This window comes from Athene cunicularia (assembly GCF_003259725.1).
Source record: "Athene cunicularia isolate RWA chromosome 1 unlocalized genomic scaffold, athCun1 chr1_part1, whole genome shotgun sequence".
NCBI lineage: Eukaryota > Metazoa > Chordata > Aves > Strigiformes > Strigidae > Athene > Athene cunicularia.
The window spans coordinates 71,484,139-71,510,680 of record NW_020799091.1 but is presented as its reverse complement, the minus strand read 5'-3'; the positions used below and the strand labels follow the sequence as shown (position 1 = coordinate 71,510,680).

The 26,542-nt window shown below is 35.9% G+C and overlaps 1 protein-coding gene across 1 annotated transcript in view; it reads left to right on the top strand.

Annotated features, from left to right (window-relative positions):
• Positions 1 to 24,768, top strand: part of TUBGCP5 (tubulin gamma complex associated protein 5) — a 25,917-nt gene extending 1,149 nt beyond the window's left edge. The window contains exons 2-24 of the mRNA XM_026845970.1: positions 2,871 to 2,937; positions 3,015 to 3,123; positions 5,208 to 5,304; positions 5,884 to 5,994; positions 6,541 to 6,620; positions 7,096 to 7,231; positions 8,253 to 8,370; positions 9,788 to 9,877; positions 10,414 to 10,507; positions 10,811 to 11,057; positions 11,252 to 11,454; positions 12,188 to 12,303; positions 13,495 to 13,763; positions 14,722 to 14,920; positions 16,329 to 16,517; positions 17,414 to 17,596; positions 17,854 to 17,938; positions 18,031 to 18,151; positions 19,127 to 19,305; positions 20,066 to 20,191; positions 20,785 to 20,873; positions 23,325 to 23,425; positions 24,426 to 24,768. Coding sequence (XP_026701771.1) covers positions 2,871 to 2,937; positions 3,015 to 3,123; positions 5,208 to 5,304; positions 5,884 to 5,994; positions 6,541 to 6,620; positions 7,096 to 7,231; positions 8,253 to 8,370; positions 9,788 to 9,877; positions 10,414 to 10,507; positions 10,811 to 11,057; positions 11,252 to 11,454; positions 12,188 to 12,303; positions 13,495 to 13,763; positions 14,722 to 14,920; positions 16,329 to 16,517; positions 17,414 to 17,596; positions 17,854 to 17,938; positions 18,031 to 18,151; positions 19,127 to 19,305; positions 20,066 to 20,191; positions 20,785 to 20,873; positions 23,325 to 23,425; positions 24,426 to 24,472 — 3,056 coding nt within the window. The 3' untranslated portion in view covers positions 24,473 to 24,768. The remainder of the gene's footprint in view (positions 1 to 2,870; positions 2,938 to 3,014; positions 3,124 to 5,207; positions 5,305 to 5,883; positions 5,995 to 6,540; positions 6,621 to 7,095; positions 7,232 to 8,252; positions 8,371 to 9,787; positions 9,878 to 10,413; positions 10,508 to 10,810; positions 11,058 to 11,251; positions 11,455 to 12,187; positions 12,304 to 13,494; positions 13,764 to 14,721; positions 14,921 to 16,328; positions 16,518 to 17,413; positions 17,597 to 17,853; positions 17,939 to 18,030; positions 18,152 to 19,126; positions 19,306 to 20,065; positions 20,192 to 20,784; positions 20,874 to 23,324; positions 23,426 to 24,425) is intronic.
• Positions 24,769 to 26,542: the final 1,774 nt, after the last annotated feature.

The following is a 26,542-nucleotide window of genomic DNA, read 5'->3' as shown; positions in this document are numbered from 1 at the left end:
CCACCGGCGCCGGCGAGGGAAGGAGCCCCCGGCCGGGCCGGGCCCGGCCCCTCCTCTGCGCTGAGGGGCTGCGGTGTGGTGTGACCCGCCTGGAATCGAGGAGGGTGCCGTGTGGCTGCGGGGCTGTGCTGCGGGGCCTTGTCCTGCCGTAGCCGCCCTGCGGGGTGTCTGGGGTAGCGCCGGGGGCCGTTTGCGAGCCCCTGCTAGAGGGCCAGCGGCCGGCACTCCGTCACTTTTCGATCTCGGTCTTGCAGGGCTTTTGTCCTGATCTGGGAAAAGGCACCTTCCAACATCTTCATTTAGCCATCCGAAATTTTATTTGTTGGAGGGAAGTAAAGAAATCATCATTATATCTAAAGAGCAAGTAAACAAAACTACATCAAATCAAGATAACGCTACCGCTATCTGCGCAGCATACTGTGCTGCTTATAGGAAAGGTTATCAATCTGCAGAAGATAATGTGTTTCACGTTATTCCAACTTGTCATAAACATGGTCCCTATAAACCTGTAATGTATATTATCAGTATCTGTTTAATTCTATTACCCTGCCACCTAAAATACCTTTACTAAAGTTTAACACGCTGCTTGTGCAGTTACCACAGTTAATCAGTTCAGTGTCTGCTGCCAATTTTTACATGATCTATATCCAATTTCCCATATATCACTTCAGAGTCTTGTGTACTTGCTTAACTTTATGAAGCAAGTACCTAATCCATGTAAAATCAGTGTTACTTACAATTTTTTATGCCATCTAAATCCATTTTTTTGGGGTGGACAATAGCATAACTGCATTACATCAAGTCAGGTGGTGAATTCTAACAATTAATAGGCTTTAATAAGACTACTTGAATAACTAATATAATTTTAATAACTTTGAATAACTAATACTGTTGGTCAACAGCAAGAGTGAGTCTGAGCTGTGGGAGAGCTGGGTATGACTTGTAGCTGGTGCTTTGACAAGGTCAGCTGCTGAATTTTGAAGCGGTTAGTTGTGTTCATTGGGAATGTAGGAATGTGGTATTTGTAATTGCTGTCTCCCTGTGTTCTTTATTTTGCCAGAAATATTTTGTGTAATGCACATAGGATTGTGTTTCTTGGTTTTGTAGCTGCATCAGAATAGTTGCTTGTAGCAGTCATTATTCTGAGTCTGCAGATTGGTAATGGCAACAGGGTTTCTTGAGCCAGTTAAATGCACCCTGTCTCCCATCTCCTCTTGTGACATTTCTTGTGCTCTTGTAGACTGGGCAGTTGTTGGGTTGGAGTGTTTTTGGCAAACAACATGGCAGAAAAACAGGGCGTGATGCAGAGTTGACAATGAACTGTTTTGACAGGGAGGGTTGGGAAGAGGAAGAGTTTTATGTCAGAATTGTTGTCTAAGAAACATGTGGGGAATGTCAGCCTGAGATTGATTAGTGTATTTCCAAACCATAAGACCTTAGGTTGTAGCAGAAACTCTCTTCAGTTTCAAGTTTGTGAAACTTGTGGTTTGTATTGTTAGATTTGATGATGTTTCTATGCCATAGTTAGATTGATCTGTTTCCATGCAGCACGGTAGTCCTATTCATGATGTTCCCAACTTGCCTAAAAAGTGATACTTTTTTTGGGGGTGTGTGTTAGGGTCATTAATTAAAGGTTTAAGTAATAGACTAAAGGAATTTCACTAACAGCTTCCCTTCAGCTTAATTTTTATTTTCAGTGCAGATTCTTGGTTTAGTTTTATTGTCTTTCCAGCCTGTTGTTCTAAATCTTCCAGTTCTTGTACTTAAACACCATTTTCCATTTGAACTAATGATTTCCTGTGTAAACTAATGTGCTCTAATAAATAAGCTGTATTTTCTTAACCTAAATGTCATCTACCTAGTTTATGTTACATTTCATCATGCTTTCATTCCAAAGTCTTCTGAAAGCAAACATCTGCAGTTAACAAAGTCATTTTTTCTTTCCTTTAATAATGGCATATCTCTATTCTTCAGTGATACTTATTAAAAATCCTTGCTACCTACCTTACAGTTTCATCTTCTAGTTCATTACTTTGACACTGAGGTGATTTTAGATTGTCTTTCCAAATTCAGTCTATTTAGCTTAACTTTTGCTCCTGATTCATATCCAGTAGTTTTCATTTCTGTCTGTGGTCATGAGAGTTTTACCCCTGTGTTCTGTATGGTTGTTGCTGGAAGCTGAGGCAAAGTGTTAGGTTGGCTTTGAGGCCTACATATAGAATTTCTTGACCTTGTGTTCACTGCTGTCACATCCCATTCCCTGTTTTTTCTCTCTGTATAACTGAAGAACCTTATTCATATTCTATTTTTTTCTCCAAAGTCTATTTTACCTTTCATGAGTTCTTAGTTTGTTCCTATATGTGCTGCCTTTGGTGGTATAGCTTTCTTTACTTTGATGAAGCTCTCTTTCCTTTTAGACACTCTCCTTTACTATTTATAAAGGAGCTTCATTTGTGTTTAGAGGCCTCCCCATGTGGGTCTTTGTTTTGCCTGTGCTTGTGATGCAAACCCCAGATACTTTCTGTGTGTTTGACACAGATGCCTTTGACAATACGGTTCTTAATCTTCTCGCTCCACTTGTCTTAACTGACAGCATACTTTAATTGCTTACTTTGTTGATAGAGTAGTAATTTTCCATTCATCTTAAAGGGCTGGTTAAATGTAATCTGCATTCCATTTTTCCATCTTTAAAGTCAATTGTATTTAATCCTTCTTGAGTTAAGAGACATTGAGATTAAATTTTGTTGATGTTTAATGCTGTTGCTGAACTAAGCATGCATTATTAAACTGATATTGTTTTCCTAATGTATATAAATCAGCTTTGTGTTCTTCCTTATTTAAGCTAGGTTTTTAAACGCATTCTAATACAGATTTCTTACACAGGTTTCACCGTTTTCTTGATGTGAACAGTCACAAAGTAGAGAGGACAATAGAAGGGTAAGTTTCATGCTTGTGGATTAATAATGGATTAGTTAACTTTTTTTAAACATTTTTGATACTGTTTTTGTTATTAGAATACATGAAAAATTGGTAGTTCATTCTGACCTTGGAAAAGCTGCAAGCTGGAAAAGACTAACAGAAAAATTTCTGAATTTGCCCCTCCCAAGTACTGAAGAAACGAAGGTGTGTATGTTGCAAATTCCTTGTTTGTTTTTTCCTGCATTCTTACTCACAGTGGGGACTTCAGTTTTAATGTTGTGTTGGAAATTTCAGATGATTTAGCAGTGGGGTTGCAGTTGCTGTTCAGGTCATGGATTTTCAGGGTTGTATTCTTTAGTTTTCCCATTTATTTTAGAAATGTGTTATTGTGTTATCAGGGTTTCAGCATGTGCAGTTTCATGACTTAATGGACACCTTGTTACAAAGCAGATGTTTTATGTACATTGTACAAATGTAGCTAGAATCTCTATGAATCTAGATTCCTGTCTGTTGTAAAACAACAGTGAACTGGGCATTTCTTACTCTTTGTCCATTTTTTTTTGTTTTCTTTAAGTAATGCATCTCTATGTCTTGGTTTTAGGATTTCCAGATGGACTGCTCCTGCCCTGTAGCTTCCTTATTGAGACTATGTATATGTTTCACCTTTGATAGACTTTGTATGAAATCAGTTTATGATGTGGACTGGATGAATATGGCAGAAGTTGTGTTGTTTAAACACTTTCCGGTGTGGTAGTTTAATAATGAATATGATTTTTGAGAACTGGAAGTTCCTGCTACTGGGAAATTTAAGCTTGTGATTTAAGGTGTGGTGCTCCATATAATGATATTCTTTGATAGGGCTGTGTTCTGAGTTGTTCGATTTTTTTACTTCTTGTTGAACTTACATTTACCTTTCTTTGCACTGTTCTAGGTTCCCTCTAATTTTAGGGGAAAATCCTGGAACCCTCAATAGCTTACACATATCTTCAATTATACTGTAGATTTTTATAAAAAGTACCTTTTGCTGTGCTTGTTTTGAGAGCAGAATAAAATGAAAAACAAGCAAACCAAAACAAAAGCTCAAGCAGGCACACTTGTATGTTGCAAGTATCCTAAGACTTGAAAGAGCCTTTATTTTATTTTATATTTTTTTCCATTTTGAAAGTGCAGCTGGGATATAGCTGGAGATATCATCTCATATTTGGGAAGTTAAACTGCATTTAGTTTTTATCAGTGTCATGTAACTGGAAAGATCGAGTATCATTTTTATCATTAGTAAAACACTAGCTCGCACGTGTGATTCTGTCAATAACCTACTAGTGCTCTTGATAAACTCTTACAGAGTCAGTAATGTTTAGTAGAAACATGTTATATTCCATATATACTAGATGAGCATAACGCTCCTTTATCAGAAATCTGAGATTTTTTAAAATACAAGTAGATCTCATTTCTAAACAGCTTTGTAAGTGTGTGTGTGTGTGTGTGTGTGTGTGTGTGTGTGTGTGTGTGTAAGTATGTAGCATGTAGATAGCAGAATCTCCATATATCTACGTATGAAGTGGTCTACTGAAGAACTTTGGAAAGTTAGAATCAGACCAAAGAAAAATTTTGCTTTAGTAGAAATGGTTGTTCTGGAAGCAGATATTAGAGAATAGACTATAACACAGATCTCTGCAGCATACCAGTGTTGGCACAGTATTCTAACCTGACTGAAGGCCTCTGTTTTCACAGCTGCTTTAGTGCAATATTGGAGTTAAAGATGCATCCTCAATGCTTTGTATAGATTTTCAGATGAGGGAAGATAATGTGAATGTGTTCTTAAAACTGAGCGATTTTGGTAAAGTGTCTTAGCTAACTTCATTTTAGCCTCCTGTTTGAGATAATCAGGTGTACGATTAAGGGAACTAAGACTTGGTTTCCTGCAGGCTCGTTACCTGTGTCCTTCCCCCTCATCCATGCCAGTGGAGCTGTCCATTATCCCTTGTCCTCTGGTGACTTCTTACTGTCATAATACTTCAAGAGTTCTTATTTCTCTTCCATATTCTCAGACTGTCAGCTCAGTAAGAGGCAGCTTATGCTGTGGCTGCTTTTGAAGTATATTGATTGGCTAATTAGGAGGCAAAAGAGGAAGCATAATGTTCAGTATCATGTTGCAGATGTTCTTTTTGTAGTTCAGGACTGGGGAATGGAAACTAATGTGGAGCATTCCTGCAGATAATATGCTGAGTTTGTTCCTAAACAAAATCTTTTAGACTACTTACTGACTTGCTTTTTTTAATGTTTTAAAGACAGATACACACTATTCCATACTGTCTCTTCTGTTGTGTTTGTCTGATTCTCCATCCAACACCACCTATGTGGAAAAACCAAGAGAAAAAGAAGTGGGTAAGTTTGCAAGATGTTTATGTTGCTAATAAAAGATAGAATCCATTAATGCAATCTCATAAGAAGGACATTTTTCCTCTCCATTTTATTATCTCCACTCCAAACTGCTTTATTCATTGTCTTTTTATGATTTATGCCTGCAAATCTTTCCTACCCCCATTTATGTTACATCAGCTAATTAAGTTTTCCAGTCACAAAAGTACCTTGGGAACTCTTTTTGACCTGTACTGCTATCACTTACATTCTCCGCCTGTTCAGCTGTGGCTACATGCTCAAAGACAGACAGTGGGTTTCCATCCTCCGTGTCTGTCTTGCACCTCAATAGGAGGTCTGTTGAAACAGTTTTGGTGATGTAAATTCCGATGTTCCCTGTGCAGTCAAGGAAAGGGAGATTTGAAGGTTTCTAGAGGGAGATCTCAGCTGCCTGCTTTCTGAAGTAGGACTGTTTCACTCAGTGCCTAAAAATGAGTCTTGCGCTTAAGTTTGAGTGCATACCATCCCCCATTTGTTTACAGTGTTGTATCATAGACTGAAAGAGGAATATTTCAGACTAACCTAAAGAAAATCTTGCATCTTAAGATTCCTTTTTGAATGATCTCTGCACATTCCCTCGGCGGTGTTTTGAATGCACTTTCAGCCCATTCCAGGAATGTGAATATGAAGAGGTTATCTCAAACAGCACTAATTACAGTTGAGTAAGCTTCATGTTTAAGATATAATATATTGTGTGATTGTTATTTTTAAAGTATTACACATCACATCATGGGTATTTGGTGTCTTTTCCGGAGAGTAAGACAGTTCTTGCTTTATGTTGTTTGCAGTCCAGGATCCTTGTGCATATGTAAACTATAAATTTAGAATGTTTCCACCAAGCTAAATGGGTCTAGTCGCAATAAGTGATGTGTTGCATTCTTGCATGTTTTTCCAGGGTTGAAGCGTAGGGTAGTATAACACAGGACAGATAAATGTGCTGATGGCACGCTGTGTTGCGTATTTTGAGTGTGTAAGTAACAAAGTTGAGAATAAATAGATAAGGAGTATATGTGGTTGATACATCACAATTTATGTGTCTGAAAGTGTATAACCTTGTTAAAGGAACAGTTGATGTAACCGTAAGTGGAAGGGAATGCCTTTTAGATTTAGAGTAACAACATGATTTTAGCTTTGGAAATGTTTTTAAAGGACAAGGAAGTCAGAGTTTTATGATACTTACTATTTTTATCTTTATACTTCTAGAAAAGGAAGAAGAATTTGATTGGGGAAAGTATTTGATGGAAGGAGAAGAAATTTACTTTGGCCCAGGTGTAGATACACCAGTAAGTAATTTCTGAAGGCTAAAACCCCATTTTTGAAGTATGTGGAGACCTGATTTTTATACTCTCTATGATTCTCACAGGATTACCTGATATGTTGCTTCTTAGTCAGTGTCAAGAAATACACACAGACCTAAGCAGAGGAACAGTAAAGCAAATGCTTTTGTTCTTCACCGTGTTCTGACTTAATCCTGAAGCTGAACTGGTTCCTCTTGCTGACACCTGCCTGCTCCTAATCAGAACTTGCAGCTCTGTGATCTTCTCCACTTGTCTCATTTGTCTGGTTATTAACATTGTGTATAACTTAAACCTGTCTTTGGCAGACAGTGATGTTAAATCTTAGTGTTCTGAATTTAATTTGGAGTGGCAGAAAGAAAAAAATGAGTTCATGCTCAGCTTCTCAGGTCAATAGGAAGTGAATATACATCTGTCTGTTATGTTGTACTGAAACATAACTGGGTTTTGTTGCCCTTAATAGGATTGGTCTGGAGAAAGTGAAGAGGAGGAAGACACTCAGCCTTTAAGCAGGGAGGACTCGGGTATTCAAGTGGACAGGACACCTTTAGAAGACCAAGATCCCAATAAGAAAACAGTACCTAATGTTTCCTGGAAAGGTTGGTTAGAATAAGCTACAATTCTGCTACGGTCATACGTACTCACGTTTAGCAAGCTAATGTGGCTTAATTTATTATTTTTTAGTAAGATGTGATGTTTTAGACTTAGAATTGTAGTTTTAAGGTGCACCTTAGTGTTCACTTGTTTTATTTTTAACAGGAAAGAAGCAATATGGAAAGTTTGATCTGATTTCTCTTGATGCTGATGGAGAAGACTTTTGTTTATTTCTGTAGAAATAGAGACATTCCATATAGATATGAAAACTTACACAGTAAATATAGCATGTGGTTGTATAGAAATAATGTATATTTTTAATACTGCGTATCAGAATGCTGAAACTTTTGTTGGCAACAGAAACATTTGACTCAGTTCTGGGTATGAAGCATTTCTGAAAAAAAAATAGTTTTATTTAATTAAAACATTCATGGCTTACTGTTGAATAGCTTCAGGGAGTATTAACTCTAGCTGTGTATTTTTGCAGAGTATTGGAGGATAGAGGATACCTTGTATAAGAAGACTGCATAATATTCATATGTTGTATAAGAAGTAGCTATCTAACTGGGATTAGTAAAGTTTTCTTAATAATCACATTTAAATAAAAACATTTTTAGGTAATGTACTAAATGCGTAGCAAAAAGGAACGTAGTGACAGATTTGGTGATATTTGTCAGTTTATTTTTCAAATCAGCTTGGTTTTGTATATATCCTTTGAGAACTGCCTGAGACAGAAGCACGCTTCCTGAGGAAGAATTGGAAACTGCATAAATCTCGCAAGTTTATCTTTTAGGACTTCTGCAGCTTTTAGGAGATGAGGCATTTCAATATAAATGAATTTGTGCATGGTAGTATCATATATGTGAGTGCATTAAAGTGTAAATAGTTGTAAATTGTAACTTATTTGAAAAGATCTCTGATTCTGCAGCTGAGTGGATAGTCTTATTAATAAAACTTTTGTATGTGGTTTATGAGCATTTCCTGAATAAATAAAAATGTGTCACCGACTGTCACATGTGTTCACAGTTGGTGAACCTGATGTTCGCAGCTGGCTGGAGCAGCATGTAGTTCCTCAGTACTGGACAGGAAGAGCCCCTCGCTTTTCACATAGTTTGCACTTGCATTCCAACCTAGCTGCAGTCTGGTAAGAAAACAGTATTGCTAACATATTCCTTATTGTCATATAATGCTAAATAATGACTTTATTAAGCATCTTTATGGTGGAAGCATGAAGATAGTATAGTTACTATTGATTTAGTTAAAAACAGAATTAAAAAGGTGTGAACTAATAAGTTGAACAAACGAGCTAAGTTTTCTGTTGATAGATTCTTTTATTTAGTTTTTACTGTATTTGTTGTATCAGAAGGTTTTCCTTTTTCAAAGAAGCAAATCTTATTGTTGAATTTTGTTTGGGTGGACCCTTACAAAGATCTCTGAGGAACTAATACAAGTGGGTCGTGGAAATGAGGAGTTCCCCAAAGCTTAACTTTTTGTTTGGTTTTGGTGCGTCCTTTAAAGATTTACTTTTAAACACAGATTTTGGGAAAGGAACATGAAGTGGTATATTGTTGTGATCTGCTGTGGTTTTGGAAAGAAAATGAGAAGGAAGTTCAATTTAAAAGGAAAAGAAAGAAAAGCCTGATTCTTCTCTCTGTTTTCTTCCCTCTGTCCCAAATTCTGATGTATCAGTATTGCAGTGATACAGATCATTAGACTTGTCTTTGGTTCCTTAATTTAATGAATTTCTTAAGGAGTTAAATTTATTTTAGTGTAGGTTGGTTATCTAGCCAGTTATGAATGAAAATTTGCAGTGAATATTAGGAAATCAGTAGCATAAAGCAATGATGTTTCTGTTGCAATGTTGTTAGCAGATGTATGTTTTTATATATATAAAAATAAAACCAGTATTACTTAATTTGAATTTGAATTTTGAACATGATTACCTAAATTCTGCTGATGATGATATTAATGGGTCAAAATACTGCAAATGCAAATAATCTCTACTTCGCTAAAATATGAAAAATACTGTGGAAGCTTTACAAAAAATTATGTAACACAGAATCATAAGAGAAAGCTCATAGGTGGCTGTGGAAGTTTCCATTTCTTAAGTAAACCTCTGTGTTAAAGTGTGAATTTTCATATATGGGTTAGGGAAATTGGTATCTTTTTATCTTAGTGGTTTTAACAGAAAGTAACTATAATTTTTCAAAACACTTAATGAGAAATAAAATAATCAAGGATCAAGAATTTAAACCATCCCCCCAAAACAAAACTGCAAAACCCAAATCAATGCAGATTCAGTACTTCACATATTTGCTACTGAATTGCTTGTCTTGCTATGTATGACTAGATGATATTTGAATACTTTCCATAGTATTTTGCTTAGCAATATGAAAACAAACTCTGCTTTTGTTTATAGACTTAAAATGCCCTCATGAGCACTGAATCTACTCAGATAAAATTAGAACAAAACTGATCCTTAAGGTTATTCTTCATTCTTACTTTCAGGTGGTTCAGCTGTTATTTCTGCCATTAAATTGTTTTCATTCCTTTTTTCTAAGGGACCACCACTTGTACACCAGTGATCCTTTATATGTGCCAGAAGAGAAAACCCTAGTCACTGAAACTCAGGTTATACGGGAAACTCTTTGGTAAGAGCAACATCACAAAGCTTGTATTCTCCCTTTTAGTGTTTCTCTCAAGGAAATGATTTATCTTTGAAGTTATGTCTGAAGAAAGAATTATTACTGAGCTTTTTGCTTACACCATTGCTGACAATAAAGATGCTGCTTATATGTTAACCACTCACATTCACAAAGAATGAAGTGGCTTACTATTGCTTGTATGCATTGATTCTTCATGTCTAACTGTTAAGAGGAGCCAACTTGTTCTTACCCTGCCTCTATGGATTTTTAATACAGTGTCCAAACTTACAAAGTAGGTTTGAGTCATCCTATAGCTGGAAATTATCTCAACTGGAAAGGAACTTTACGAGATGTTTACTGTGTTTTTTTTTGTTCTTGGTCTAGCAACATCTTACAGTACCAGTAGTTGTAGTTGATCTGTGGTCCCCTTTTATTTGAAGAAAATAAACTTTTAGGCAAGGGAGAGCTAATTCTTTTATTAACTATATAATTATGAGTCCATTAAGGGGGAAAAATGACTACTCTTTTTGTTTCTTTTCAAGGTTACTTTCAGGAGTGAAAAAGCTTTTTATATTTCAGCTGAATGATGGAAAAGTGGCTGTGCGGAATGATATTATTGTAACACATTTAACCCATGTAAGTTGTTTCTGAATCTCTGCTGAATATATTTGTCATTAGGAAGATGTAATTTTGGGGAATAGGAAATTAAACTGCCTGTGGAAAAATCACATTTCCATAATTGTGTTTTGACTAAATTAAGAACAGCTGACTTAATAAAACTGAATGGGCTGTTCCTGTATCTGAGAATGTGATGAAGCAGTAGAGATTGCAGAATTTTATTATATTTTAATTCATAGAAATATCTTGTGATTTAATTTTTAAACTTTATAAAACACAAATTTTTATTAGATTATTTAAAAAAAAATTATTTTTTCCTAGAATTGCCTGAGATCTGTATTGGAGCAGATAGCAGCATATGGGCAAGTTGTGTTTAGACTACAGAAGTTTATTGATGAAGTGATGGGACACAGCCCTGAAAGCATAATGCATGGAACAGTTTCCACTCCAAAGAAAACTACTGAAGCCCCGTTCAGAACCTACCAAGCTTTTATGTGGGCCTTGTATAAATACTTCATTAGCTTTAAAGAAGAACTTACTGAAATTGAAAAATGCATAATCAACAAAGGTACAGTGCAAAGGCAGTTTTACAAGAGGGGGGCACACAAGGAAATTTTTAGAAGAGGGAGACATGAAAACCGTTATGGAGATAGTTTGAAACTGTGAAAGATGCCATGCTGCATTTTAAAACCTCATTAATAACACTGACAAAATTTGATCTGTTGGATGCTACCTTTATATATATTTGGGATTTTTTTCCAGATAAAACAGTCACACTTTCAATAGTAATAGATAAGTTGTCTCCCCGACTGGCACAGCTGAAGGTACTTCACAAAGTTTTCAGCACAGGAGTAGCAGAAGTGCCACCTGACACTAGAAATGTTGTACGAGCATCTCATCTGCTTAATACTCTCTACAAAGCTATTCTTGAATATGACAGTGTTGGAGAAGCATCTGAGCAAACGGTAGGGGAAATCATTCCTTCCTTAATAGAATGACACGCTAGAAAATGTAGTAACTTAAATTTCTTTGTGGTGATGGAGTACCCTAGCCTTCAGCTACTGAGGACCAGGGTCAAATTTGATAGCCATAATGTATTACTATTTTCTGACAGGAGTTTGCTCAACCTGGGTGAAATCAGATTTTTGAGATCAGCAGCAGTGTTGTTTTATGACTGAGGGAAGGAACTGGGGAGTTAGAGGCTGGGAAGCTGTTACAGAAGAGGGAGCTTTGGAATAGCTTTTCCTCCTATTTCTACAGCTGTATAATTCATTTAATGCTGAAATGTAGGCTTTTGGGGTTTTGCAGTAACTTGATTATATTACTGAAAATATAGTGGATGTCATTAGGTCCTTTTGTTTTCCTGTTTTCTGTGTTATAAAACCACAGTGTTTTATGATTATCCCTTACTGTTCTAGAGATGTTAGAGTGAAAAAAAATTAAAACTGCTGTTTGGGTCTGAGTGTGATGACAAAAGCAACAAGGGGAAGCATGCACAATGTGGGCTCCCATTAAAACTACTAAAGCTCTAATTTTTAGTTTAACATTTTATCTTTAAAAACCCTTAATTGTAATTACGTGTATTTCAGAAACTGTAATTGCACAATTAAGAGGTTAGCTTTGCCATATTGTGTCTTAATGCTTCATATAAAAACATTCAGACACTTTTTTCTTTTTTTTCCCCCCCTTTAAATACAGGTCTCCCTTTTGTTTTCTCTCTGGGTTGAAACTGTGAGGCCATACTTACAGACAGTGGATGAGTGGATAGTCCATGGAAATTTGTTTGATCCTGCAAAGGAATTTATCATTCAGAGGTAGGGATGCTGATACGGGACAAGCATAATGCTGTGCAAGTATGAATATAAAACCTTCCGTAGAACGTAGAAAGGAAAGGGTGACAACAAAAGTAGGTTTTCACATTTGTTATTTTACTTAAGCAGAATTAATTTCTTACTCATACTGTTACAGCTTGTCTCAAACTTCCCATTAGGGATATTGCATTGTATATGGAGCCCTAACAGGTATTGTGTGGAATAGAAATAAATTGTTTTATTTTTTCCATCCATAATAAATAATCAGCAGTCTGACTTTGAGTGTGTTGACTTTTTTAAAAGCAGTTAGCCTTGTAGTACCAGCTAATATGGTGTCTTGAATTACATGCATATATCCTAAACATTATTTGACCTGTTAATTTTTTTTTTCTGTTTGTATGCTATGTTTTGCTGGTCCCCTTTTTGACAGCTTGAAGTGGAAAGTGAATGTAGAAGTTAGAATTTTGGCTTGTAATTACAAATCCATTTCCCCCTATCTGCCAAACCTAATCAAACCTATGTCTGTTAAGGCAGGTCAAGGTGAGCATGAAGTAAAAGAGCAGCTCTCATGCTGTTGTAGTAAATCCTTGGTAGCTGAGACTTTTAATATCCTTATGTGGTTCTGTGGTTGCATTTTCAGCACTACCAACAGGGGTGACTTCAGCTTTTATTTATATGTGTGCTTCATTTTAATTATCTAATTTAGGTTGTTTTCCATCTTACCTCAAAAACCAAACACAAAAAAGCAAAGTGAACTAAGAATCAAGTTTCACCTATTCTAGATTTTTTTCAGCTTTCCCAGTACTATTTGCATAATTGTGGGTTTTAAATAAATCTGCAAGTCAATCACTAATCAGTTTGTTATCAAGGATGTATGCCACTGTGAACAGTTAACTTCCTGGACAAAATTAATTATAATTACTCTATTTGCCTTGTTTTGGAGGTTTATTGGGTTATACAGTTGTTTTATCTCTGGTGAGCTGATTCTTTATCCTGCTAAAGATGTCATCAATTCTAGAGGCGTCTAGATAGTTTGTGATATGAATAAGCTTATTTTATGTAGCTTTGAAAGTGTTTCTTGACACTATTCTAAGAGAAAGGCAAAGCAAAGAGAAAAGATTATATGCATCTTCTGGTAATGAAGTTTCATCTTTTGAAATGGAAAATGCTCAACAACTTTTTATTTCTTTGCAGAAACAAAAATGTTCCAGTTAACCACAGAGATTTTTGGTATGCTACCTACACGTTATATAGTGTGTCAGAGAAGACGGAGAATGAGGAGAAGATGAGTGATAATGCCAGTGCCAGTTCTGGCAGTGATCAGGCCCCTTCAAGCAGGCAACACACTATGGTCTCTTTTCTGAAACCGGTGCTAAAGCAAATCATCATGGCTGGAAAATCCATGCAGCTGTTGAAGAATCTCCAGTGCAAAGATGGCTCTCCGCAGCTGGCTGCATCAAGAGGTGAGATGTCAGTTTTTGGACTGTCCTGCCTTGAGGTATCTAACTGTGTGGGTGTATTTTTTTTGTAGTAATGTTTCCATGGTTTTAGAATAATGTAACGCCCTATGTTGAATACCAGTATTTTAGTTGGTAGCTTCAGGTCTGATTGGAAACACTTACTCTTCCAGTTCAAACAAGTGAAAAGAGAAAAGTGAATGAAGATTGAGTGTTCCCTTGGCTTTTTATTGCTTCAAATTTTTGTTAAACTTGTTTTCATGTGTGTGCAAAACTTTGATTTTTTGAGACAAATGAAAACACCTTCTATGTTCTAACAGTAAAGCTGTTTTGTTTTCATAAATAGTTGTTTTCCATTACTGTGTGGCTGAATAATTCTGAGATAGTATGTGGAATTTTTTTTCCTCAAGAAAAAGCTTACTCATAGAGAAAAGATACTTAGATATTCAGGATATTTGTCTTGAATGATTGTAAAACATAGTACAACAGTGTAAATAAATCAACAATGTTGATTTTTTTTTTAGGAAACAAATGTTTTGGTTTTGCTGTTTCTTGATGTTTAGAAGTAGATGGTTAAATTGCTTTGGAGACTCCAGGTTTATTTCCCTCTTTGTGAGAGTATAATCTATTCTAGTGAATACTGAAGGGTTGTTTCAGCTGCTGAGAATTAACTGCCTTTGCACCAGAAGGAGGAAGTTCTCTAACAGTCTTAGAAATATTTCATATTTTGGAGACCCATTCAGCAATCCATTTGAACATATGCCTGACCTTAGGCATTGGAGTAGTCCTACTGTTTTAGCAATAGTTATTTAAATATGTTTGGTTTTTTTTTTACTGAATAGTGGCTGAATTTAGTATGTTAAAAGATAGCAAGTAAATATTGGACTATGGAGTTCCTCTTTCAGTTCAGATGATGTTTTCTCTTAGTACAAAATCTTACTGTGGAATGTATTGCCCAATTTAGATGCTGAACGAAAGAGCTTGTATACGCTGTTCTTGGAATCAGTGCAGTCTCGTCTGCGGCATGGGGAAGAGTCTGTTCCAGATATTATTACAGAACAGCAGGCCACAAAGCAGAGCCTGATAAAGATGCAGTCTATAGCAGAAAGACACTTGGAACTGGATGATGTCCACGACCCACTGCTGGCTATTAATTTTGCCAGGTAAATGAATGAACTTCCTGCTGTGTTATTGAGAGCAATGTTCTGCCTGATGACATTTGGTAGATGAAATTTTTACTGCTGCTGCTGAAAACAAGCAAGCGCAGAATAAAGAGTACCAACAGTGACAGAAGCTAAATAAACACTACTCTTGTGCTTAGTTAAAGAAAAACAAAATCATTGAACAGTCTGCTGCTCACATCTGTTAGCATAGAAGATGGGAGTAGTCTTTATCATAACAGGCTTCTAGCAAATAAGTGTTTTAATAGTGAATGCTGTTGTAAAATCTGAGCTTTTAAATGTGTTTCCTTGGAATCTGTACATAATGTCTTTGATTTGCACCAAGTATATTCGTCGAAGAATGCAGCTTCGATTGTGCTGTGCTCAAATAATTTAACTTTGAAGGCCTTCCAAAGTTCATGTTAATTGCATAAAAATTCTTCATTCTTCATAATGAGGGAAGTCATACAGAGGTTATAAATGTCTTGGAGATTAGCAGGAAAGGACAAACTCTGAAAATCTTACTTATTTTGTGATTACAAATAAGAAAATTGCTATTTATGTTTTCCTAAATACTAGTTGGTGACTTAGGTGTTTTCAGTCTTAGGAGGAGTTTGTTTTAAAGAAGCGATAATTAATAGTAGATAAAAGACTCAATTACTTTCCTTGTTCATTGGGACTGTTTTATTTGTCAGAACTGATAGATTATTTCAGTGTCTGACTCATCCAGTCTATCAAGGCAATAGCTGCTATGAGCCGCCTTCCTTTTACAATGGATTCAGCTAGCAAGTAGCTTTTCTTACTCTAAGTTGATCCTTTCTGTGACAAAACAAACTTACCAAGTGTAGACTGCATATACTCTCTTCCCATAATATAATAATATAGATGACCCCATATTTAAGGTGCCCCAAACTAATTCTCTGTGTGTGTGGTGGTTTTTTGTTTGTTTGTTTGTTTTTTGTTTGTTTGTTGTTGTTAGGTTTTGCTGGGTTTTTGTTGTTCAAATTTTTACTTTGTTTCTTTAATTTTATTTTTCTTTTCTGAGAAGTTCATCCGACTGCTGTATGTGGACAGTACAGTTTTAAAACTTCCTATGAAAATGGTTTTGTTTGTTAAGCTGTGTAATGTTTGAACTTAACATTGTTTTTCAGAATTACTCCTTGAGCAATTACGTGATTACGGTATGTCATCCTTCTTGATATTCTTATGCCTGGTCATATAAAAACAGTATGAAGGATCACTTAATAGGCTTGATACTAGATTTATGAAACAGCTTTTATTATTTCTGCACCATATATTTTAGAGCAGAGGATCCAATTTTGATTAAAATCTTTGAAGAGATGACATTTTTCTTCCATATATTGTATGAATCATGACCCTTCTTCCGTAAATAGTTTGTTTTATTTTGAAGGTTGTATTTGGAACAGAGTGACTTTCATGAGAAGTTTACTGGTGGGGATGTTTGTGTGGATAGATCTTCAGAATCTGTGACCTGCCAGACTTTTGAACTGACATTGAGGTCCTGCCTTTATCCACACATAGACAAGCAATACTTGGAATGCTGTGGTAATCTAATGCAAACTTTAAAGAAGGATTATAGGTAAGGAAGTAGATTTGGTTTTCTTTAACATTTTTTTAATCACTAAAAGCAGGAATTTTATTTTGTGTTTCTACTCCAGTTTGATAATCAACAATAAAATTATTAAGGAGGAAAGGGGGAATCTAATCTGATCGAATCTGAGTGAAAACTTGGTCTAATTTAAATCAACGGTCTTCACTGGATGCTCTGAAGGGAAATTGTTTCAAAAGTACTTTTAATAGTGTTGTCATTGGAAAATGGAAGACAAATTTTAGTAAGCCGGAATATATTTGTTTAATATGAGATTCAGTTATGATACTGTAAAATCAGACAGAAGCATATTATGTAGTAGTTCTATATTACAGAGTAAAATGACCTATTCCTTTTACTTTTCATAAGTCATTATGGTTTTAATCTGTCTGAAGTGCTTAATGTATTTAGAATCATGGTTCTTGTGAGAGTTGGAGCACTACTATTCTTCCTACTTTATCCAAAAAGGAAAATCCACATCATAATTTTCTGGGGCTCCGTATTAAAGTCTCTTCTTAGAACTCTCCCTGAAATTGCATCTCCTATGCTAAATTCTGTTTTGGGAGAGGACAGGATTTTCAAACTCTAAGCTATTTTTAAAAATTGCTTAGCCTGTAAGATAGCTGAATACCATGAGCATTTCCATTGAAGTTACTGGGGCTATTAAGCTTACAGGAAAAAATGGCTTGGTTATTTTGTTTTATTTGAATGTATGTGAAGGCTGTCTGAGGATTAAGCAAGGAATTTACTGTGGACTTAATTGTGTTCGATACTGAGTTCTTGTAGTGAAAAGTTTTAATTAAGATTTTTGTTTCTATAACAGTTGTGTTTGATTTCACTTGTACAGTTAAGACAAAGCAAATGTTATATGTTTGTTCCCTATTTAGGCTTGTAGAATACTTGCAGGCAATGAGAAACTTTTTCTTACTTGAAGCTGGAGATACCATGTATGATTTCTATACATCAATTTTTGACAAAATTAGAGAAAAGGAAACTTGGCAGAATGTTGCTTTCTTAAATGTTCAACTTCAAGAAGCAGTTGGGCAACGCTATCCAGAGGACAGTTCCAGGTAAAATGCAAAATCCTGCAAAATACAGTTTAGTTATGCTTCTTTCACACTTACCTGTACTAATGTACTTAACTTGCATAGTGCAATACTCATTACAAGAATCTGTTTTAATGTAGTTTTGAGCTGTTGTCATCTATTCTATCCAAATCCACCAGATTAATTCAGACAGTTGGTATTTAGCAATAAGGAAAAAATAGTAATTAACCACTCATTTAAAAGAGGTTATCACCAATTAAATCACTTGTTTCCTTGCATAGGTTGTCTATATCATTTGAAAGTGTTGATACAGCAAAGAAGAAACTCCCTGTCCACACCTTAGATGGTTTGACATTGAGCTACAAGGTAGTGAGTTAATATTGTTGTAATTCTTATTCCAGAACAGATTTGGTATGTTGCATTAGTGATTTACGTTTTCTGTCTTCTCTTCTTCTTAGGTTCCTTGGCCTGTGGATATAGTTATAAGCTTAGAGTGCCAAAAAATTTACAATCAAGTTTTTCTGCTCTTGCTGCAAATAAAATGGGCCAAGTATAGTCTAGATGTTTTACGTTTTGATGGTAAGAAACTTCTTCAATGAAAGATACTCTAAAAACTTGTTCTGTGGTCTAAGGATATAGTTAGTCAGCTGTTTTCTGCAGTAAGTAGTATAAACCAGTGAGAATTTTGATTCAGTCTATAAAATACTAATCTCTATCAGCTTTGCAAATTAGACATATGAAGCAGGGCATGTTTTTCACTTCTTTTCAGCCTCAGGGACATTATCTATTCATGCATTCCTTTTGTCTCCTATGATTCAGGTCTAGTTAGTTGCATTGGAAACTTACTTCATTCTTCAGACCTTGCTGTTGAAAGAAGGTCTGTCTACCACACCCTAATGTTCTGCTTTATGTGTAGTCCAAGTTTTTATGAGTTATACTTTGCAAACAAGTTAAGAGAACAAAATAGGACAATAATCTATTTGAAATTGAAACAGTAAGATAAATAGTTTGGAATAATACTCTAAACTACAGTTGAAATATTTGGGATCGTAGAAGGAGACCTCTTAGTTATCATTAACCTTCACAGGTTAATGTTTTTAATTCTCTTCCTGTCCCATATAATGTCCTGGAAATAAATTGGAAATTTGATGAATTGGTTCATCTATGTTTTGTACGTCAGTTAAGTAATTATCTTCCTAAAAATATGTGGTTTTCTATTATTTAAACTTCATGGGTATGACTTTGTGCTTAAGTTTTTTCCCTTTTGTGGAGATAGTATACACGTTTATTTTTTATGTGTTTTAATCCTTTCACATAATCTTTAGCTCTTAAATAACATTTCCTATTCTAGTATTTATCAAATTGCACATATACTGTCAAAATATTCAGTATGTTGTTGCTATATTTTAATAACACATCTGAATTGCAAGAAAAATCTTAAATCAGTATTGTGTGCAGAATAATAAGAAATAACAAATTCCAGTTTTAAGTAACATTTTTGCTAGTTTGTCTTCATAAGCGCTTCAATATAATACTCTTGCCTTTTCTTTTTAGAACTAGTCTGTGCTGCAGAAAACCCACAGGTTAAGGAAGGAACTGTATCAGAACAAGGAACACTTCCTCTATTTGGACCACAACCAGAAAGCATAAAACAACAAATACATCGCATGTTCCTCTTAAGAGTGAAACTTATGCATTTTGTTAACAGCCTGCACAACTACATCATGACTAGGGTTTGTCTTATACCACAATTTCATTTATATTAAGAATTTGTAACTGGAGGTGATGCACTATCAATTTTCATTTAAAACATAAACACCAAAAATAAAATGCAAAATCTTAGTCTAATGTCCTTTCTGCAAAATGATTTAGAGCTAAACATGTTTCAATTTTAACTTGGCAGTTTTAAGTCCGTAATTTTAAAAATTCTGCATACATATGATTGACCTTCAGATATTAGTTCTTTCTGACTGTTTCTCCCATGCTAGATGACTGAAGCAAAATCATGTAAATAAAGGTTTCTGTAAGCTGTCTTAAGAGCTATAATGCTTACAAAAGTGTAACTATAGACATTTTAGTTAAATGAATCCTTCTCAGAAATCTCTAATACACAGATCTAAAAGTATATACATGACTTCTCAAATTTAAAGGCAATGCTTGTAGATTTGTATCTGCTCTACTATTGCCTTTTTTTGCCTTTAATAAAACTATGTATACTCCACATCAGCTTCTCCAGGGATTGACTTCCCTTGTGCAATGGCAGTATTCCTATTTATATGAGGAATGTCATCATTGTGCAGTTATGAGAAGAGCTTGATTTGTGTGGTGTTTTGTTTTTTTTTTCTCTGTATTGATGGTAGTTTGGAGGGTGAGCTTAAAGTGTGGGAGGTAAGAGTGAATGAATCAATTTTAGATTCTTAAAAAAATACTGGAAGAGAGTCATAAGCACTTGCATGCAACGTGGAGTTTTATAACTATGGTCTTCTCTTTAAGATTCTTCATAGTACAGGCTTGGAGTTTCAGCATCAGGTAGAAGAAGCCAAAGATTTAGATCAGTTGATAAAGATTCATTACAGATATCTATCTACAATCCATGATCGCTGCCTACTGAGGGAAAAGGTGAGTAAAAAAAATGGGCATATTTGGTATATTGAGTTTAGCAGGACAACAAAATAGTTTAGTACTAATTATGCTGCCTGTTTTGCAGTTCATACCTACTAAACATACAGGCACTCTTGACGAAATGGTAGCGTTTCCAGAGTTAACACTGAGTTTCCCTTACAAGTCTCAGCTCACTTCTATCATGGAGAGAAGATAAAATTAAATGATTTATATTGGATTTTACATGACTCATTTGTTTCTAAGAGATGGGAAGATTTGAACAAACTGAAGCTTGGTAATGTAGTGAGAATGATACATACTAGTATGGCAGGAAATAGAGGTACGTGGATAGCATTGTAGCCTTTTATCCCACATACAGTCTGTGCTTAGTCCTCATGGAAGTAGTCAGCCATGAACTGAACTAGAGAGAATACAAAACATATCTTAAATTTGGAAGAATTTGGAAGAATCACATTGTATTTAGGAGACTGTTTTTACAGATCAGATTGAATGGCATGGGATACCTTTGTATTTCAGCTTAATAATGGAAATGATTGTGCTTAACAATGAATTTCTAACTGTTATTCCTTTTGTTTTAATTGTTATTTTAGGTGAGCTTTGTGAAAGAAGCTATAATGAAAGTGTTAAATTTAGTATTGATGTTTGCAGACCGTTGGCAGGCTGGTTTGGGGGCTTGGAAGTAAGTATGATACCTAAAATTCTACATGGTCATAATTTCACAGCTCAGAATATGTTTTCAAAATATTTTTTGTGTGAAATAACAAGACTTTGCTCAATGTTTAACAGCAAATACCAAAGGCTAATTGCTATTTCTTAGCAAAAGTAAAATCTCTCTTAGATAGAGCTTAAGAAGTTTCATGCACTTGTGTCAGTGTACGTTCAGTATTTTCTAACTAAAAAGGTGGTCAATTTATAACTTTTAAGTGTTATTGAAAAGATTGTAGGGCATAGCAACAAAGAGGGTTTTCTTTCGTATTTGTAATGGTAAAATGAGAGGTTCACAAGTTCAGTATGAAATGTTTCTTGGCTAGGATTTAAAATTGTAGGCAGCTGGGTGCTGACATTCATTAATTGGTTTATGAAAAATGGGATTGTTTAGTGGTATTCCCTTCTAAAATGAAGGCCCATTTTTGTTTTCTTAAAAAAAATCTAAATCTGATCTCTAAACCTCCTTATTTTTCTTAGCTGAACCGTCCAAGTTATAAAGCCTTTAAAAAAAAAAAAAAAAAGTAAAAATATAAAGCTGTTGAAGTTATTGAAAGTTCTGCTTTTGACTCTGGACTCAAGATTTTCATGCAGAATGTTTGATTCCATTAGTTCAAATGCTCACATTCTGAAGTTTTTGGTCTATCCTCTCCTATAGTACCTTTTCTGTAGAAACAACTTGGGATGCGTGTCGTAGTTGTGATTTTTAGAAAAGATTTGTGTTTCCTTATATGCCATGATTGAAGTTGGAAACCCACCTGTAATTTCCAAAATAAGATTAATGTGTTGGTCTGTGAATCAGTTGTTCTTCTCTAAGCCGTACCATAGACTAAATTAAAATTAAGATTTGATTTTTTTAGAATAGAGTAGAATATTTCAGTTGAAAGGGACCTACAACGGTCATCAGGTCCAACTGCCTGACCAACTCAGGGATGACCAAGTTTAAGAACGTTATTAAGGGCATTGTCCAAATGCCTCTTAAACACTGACAGGCTTGGGGCATTGACTGCTTCTCTAGGAAGCCTCTTCCAGTGTTTGATCACTCTCTTGGTGAAAAAATGCTTCCTAATGTCCAGTCTGAACCTCCCCTGCTCCAACTTTGAACCATTCCCACATGTCCTGTCACTGGATCCCAGGGAGAAGAGACCAGCACCTCCCTCTCCACTTCCCCTCCTCAGGGGGCTGTGGAGATCAATGAGGTCACCCCTCAGCCTCCTTTTCTCCGGGCAAACTAGACAAGCCCAAAGTCCTTAGTCACTCCTCATAGGACATTCCTTCCAGCCCTTTCACCAGCTTTGTTGCCCTGCTCTGGATGTGTTCAAGGACCTTTAACATCCTTCTGAAATCATGGGGCCCAGAACTGCACACAGAACTCGAGGTGAGGCCGCACCAGTGCTGGATGCAGGGGGATAATCACCTCTTTTGCCCGGCTGGTTATGCTGTGTTTGATGCACCCCAGGGTGCGGTTTGCCTTCCTGGCTGCCAAGGCACTGCTGGCTCACACTGAGCCTGCTGCCGATCAGCACCCCCAGATCCCTTTCTGCAGGGCTGATCTCCAGATACTCCTCTCCCAGTTTATACTTCTGTTTGTGTAACCCACTGCTTGAAGGGTGAATGATAGTGGGCAAGTCTCCAAGGCTGTGTCTGACACTCAAGAGTTGATTTGTGGCCCTGAGGCCAGCCGGTGTGGACTGGCTCACATCCGTATCTTTCAGGGCTAATTTGGCACAGATAGTACCTAGAACTTGGATCTCATTCTCCTGTGGCATTAGGAAGTTGCTATTTTTGAAGTGCTTTTCCAATTTGAAGTGTCAGAAATAATTTGTCAAGGCTGTTGATAAAGTCTGAAACTCAGGGCATGTGGTTACATGCTCTTGGATGTGGCAGGAAAAAGTCATAGCTGATGTAGTGTCATCCGAATCCTCTTGGGAGAGGGGAAAAAGGAGACGAGAGACTCCTGTGAACTACATTTTCTCTCTTCTCTGGTGAGCGCTAACTGGCACAGTCCAAAGTGGAATTTAAGAACTGGCTGATAGTAAAGCAGTGTGGGGATCCCTGTTGTATTTGCCAGTGTAGGTTTACCCCAAGGAGTTCTGAAGCAATACTGACCAGCAATGGCTGCCTTGAAATCCAAATCTACATAGGAATAATAGTGGTCAGTTAGCACCATGCAGTGCTTCCTAGTTACTGCAGAGATTTTGAAGATGATGAGGAAATGAATGTCACTGTGGTATTCCTCAGATGCTCCTGTCGAAGTTGCCTTTGTTTTCTCGTGGTATGCACAACCATAACTGAAATATTGTAAGTTCAAGCCAGAATGCTATGCAAAGAGTACTTTTGTCATTTACTGTGAAGTTTTGGTCATACTTTGAAGATAACATAGTGGGTAGTCTGTTAAGCATTCTTCTGTTAAACTGTTTCATAGGATGGAATCCATAGAGAAGATGGAATCTGATTTTAAAAACTGTCACATGTTTCTTGTAACTGTTCTCAACAAAGCTGTCTGTCGAGGCTCTTTTCCTCACTGTAAGTACATGAAGCTTTTCACTGACCTGCATTTCCTGGGACACAAGCTTCACTAGGAATGTATTTGTACTTTAATCTGTTCTAATGTTTGTCAATTACATCTTAGAGAATCTCATTTTGTGAGGTATTCACAGAGGGGCATGAAGCCTTACTTAAGAAGTTAACCATCATTTTTTTTAGAGTATTCATGCCATGCTTTCTTTTTTTAATGACAGTTATCCTCAATTTACCTGTTTTCTTGATGAGGGGGTGGTGATGTAGCCGAGCAAGTGATAAGCAGTTTTCCAAAGAAATGAATGAAACTAAGTTCTGGAGGGCATAGAAAAGCAATCTTTTTATTGTTGTTGCATGACAGATGTGATATATCTTGAACAGATAAAATTTTAGTATTATGGTGCCTCAGCTGCGACAGCACCGAGCTCTTGGCTCTGCTTGTCTGTTGGAAGTTACTTCTTTAGTAGCAGGAACAGCAGAAGACGACATGTCTGTGCTTCTACTTGCAGCCTGGTATTATCTTAAATTGTTAATTGGTGTCAGTTTAAGTTAGGGGGGCAACTGCTGAATGGGGTTAGCTGGGATGTAGATGCATGTTCTAAGGGATTTCTAAATTTCTAATCTGACATTACTGCTACTCGGTCCACTAGAGGTTGTCTTCAGGAACTGTCTGTGAAAATGGCTTACTGCGTATAACTCCCCACAACATTTATTTGGTTTTTTTGTGTACAACAGTTAGTATTTCAAACAAAGAAGCTTATTTCCTACCAGTTCTTACCAGGTGAAATAACTAACGGATAACTGATGATGAAAAGTGGTAAAATATTGTCTGAACTGTTGGACATTTATAAAATGTCATACCGTCTTAAATCCTGAAGTGTTACAATTTAAAAAATAAACTGTTATCTTCCTTTTAAACTACAGAATTGAATATTGCAATAAATATTTGAGTATATTGCAGAATTATATGCAGATAGTAACTACTTTTTTATGGTTTCGTTCACAGTGGAATCTTTAGCTTTGTCACTGATGGCTGGCATGGAACAAAGTTAACACCTGAGTCCATTGAATTAATAAAGAACTGAAAGCAGCACGTATGTTGAAATTCCCTAAGTTAAAAAACTGTAAGCATTCTACACTCCAGTTTGAAATGTGTGTAGCTAAGTGACGCTAATGGTTTGGAGCTGTGTAAAATACTTTAAAATGTAAATAATGTACAGGTATTTAAGTGTATTGATCATGGCAGTATTTTTTCCCTGTATGTATATGCTTCAACATCAAAGAACATGTACAGTGTAAAATTCATCCCATGTAAACAATCTAACTTGAAAATACATAAAATGTATTTCATGCTGTAAAAAGGATTTATTTTTTGTTTAATTATGAGTAATTCCTGATATAATTTTGCAGCTGTGAATAGGTCATAGGGCATTGTGGATTGGTGTGACTTGATATTATTCAAAAGGTTGGTTGAGTTAATTTTTGTCCTTTTTTCCTTTGAACAGAGGATAAGAAGCATTCATCTTTTTTGCTTAATGGTTCTTGAGAACTTTTGGGGAACAATTATGACTGTTACAATAAGATGATGTAAAAAATACAAGATTAACTTGTCAAAATGAATTATCGCATACCATAAAATACCAATATTTTTTGTTATATGATCAAATACTTACTAATTTTAATCGCAACTCTTGTCAATTTAAGTAGGATCATGGTCACGGTGTGTAATATTAATTTTTACTACTGGATTGTTGAGATGTTTCAGAGGTTGTCAGATATGACTTGACTGTTCTCCTAAGCATGTTGCAAACAAATCTTACGTCTAATGGCTAGTTCTTGTAAAGTGGTAGATTGTAGCACGGGAAGGGTACAGTTCTAGAGAAGTAAATGTGGAATGTGTTCTGCACAAGATGACTTGCCCTGTCTCCTCCCCATGAAAGTTTCTCTGTAATTCTTGCATCAGTACATCTGCCCTTAAGAAGAGAAAATCAATCATAGACATTTACCAATTTATTTATTTGAATAAATACAACATTTAGTAATTGGAATTTTGTCATTGTGTGTGTTTCTGCTGATATCCAATTGGTAACTTAAAGTGTGAGGTCTGTTTCTGCAAGGTAAATGAAGTATATATATTGCTACCAGCTGTGAGACTGTGTGACTTGCATTATGAAACTGTTTTTTTTTTTTTTAGCTGTGAACTAATAATTACTTTATATGAAAATGAATATTGGGGTTCTAGTCTGAATGTTATTTCAAATTATAGCCATAAAATGGTTTTAGGAATTTTTTTTTTAAGTATAACACTAAGAAGCTTTTTCTGCTGCCTTGTAGCATGTTCTTTTTTGCTTGAGTGGAGGTTTTCCTATGGAGGACATTATGTTTGTATTATACCTGCTGTTGTATAAACTCTGCTACCACATGACACACTTCCAAGTGGATGTTTTTTGTGGTAGGTGAACACCTATTAAGAAAAGTAATTTGTACTTCCAGTTTACCATGACTGGCTCTCATTTGAATTTCCTTGGTATTTATTGCATGCAGAGACAGTGTGTATGTTTTGTTAACTGTTTCTTGCTCAGATTAATACTGAATAGCATACTAATAGTTTTAAAAGGCGTACTTGTGGTTGGAAGTTCAGTGTTTGTATGCACTGGTTCACTATGTTTTGGCTATATGTATGTCTAGTACTCTGTGCTTTTTTTAAAAGAATCTAGCAAGTGGTTGCTTTATTTCTCCTTTCTACACAGTGGTTACCTTCAGTGAAATGATTGCTTTTCGTAGACTTACCTTGGATAATCATTTCTAGATAGGGGAGAAAAAATCCTTCAATCCTTTGTGTGTTGAAACAATAATTCCTAGTAAATCCCTTGCAGATTTTACTTATTTTATTTGAAAGACCGCATGCAAGTGGAAGATTTTACTCTTTCACCCAATTTCCTGCAAGGAATTAACCTTGCATTCTGCAGGGAGAGGTGGGTAATGCCTACACACCATTTTTCAGCCAGCTTCTAATACTTGTTTGCTCTCCTGCTGTCACTAAAGCACAGTGGAAAATCTAGCTCTGGCAATTCTAGTCATGGACATCCTCCATGCTTAGCTTTTTGCGTGTCAGTAATACTC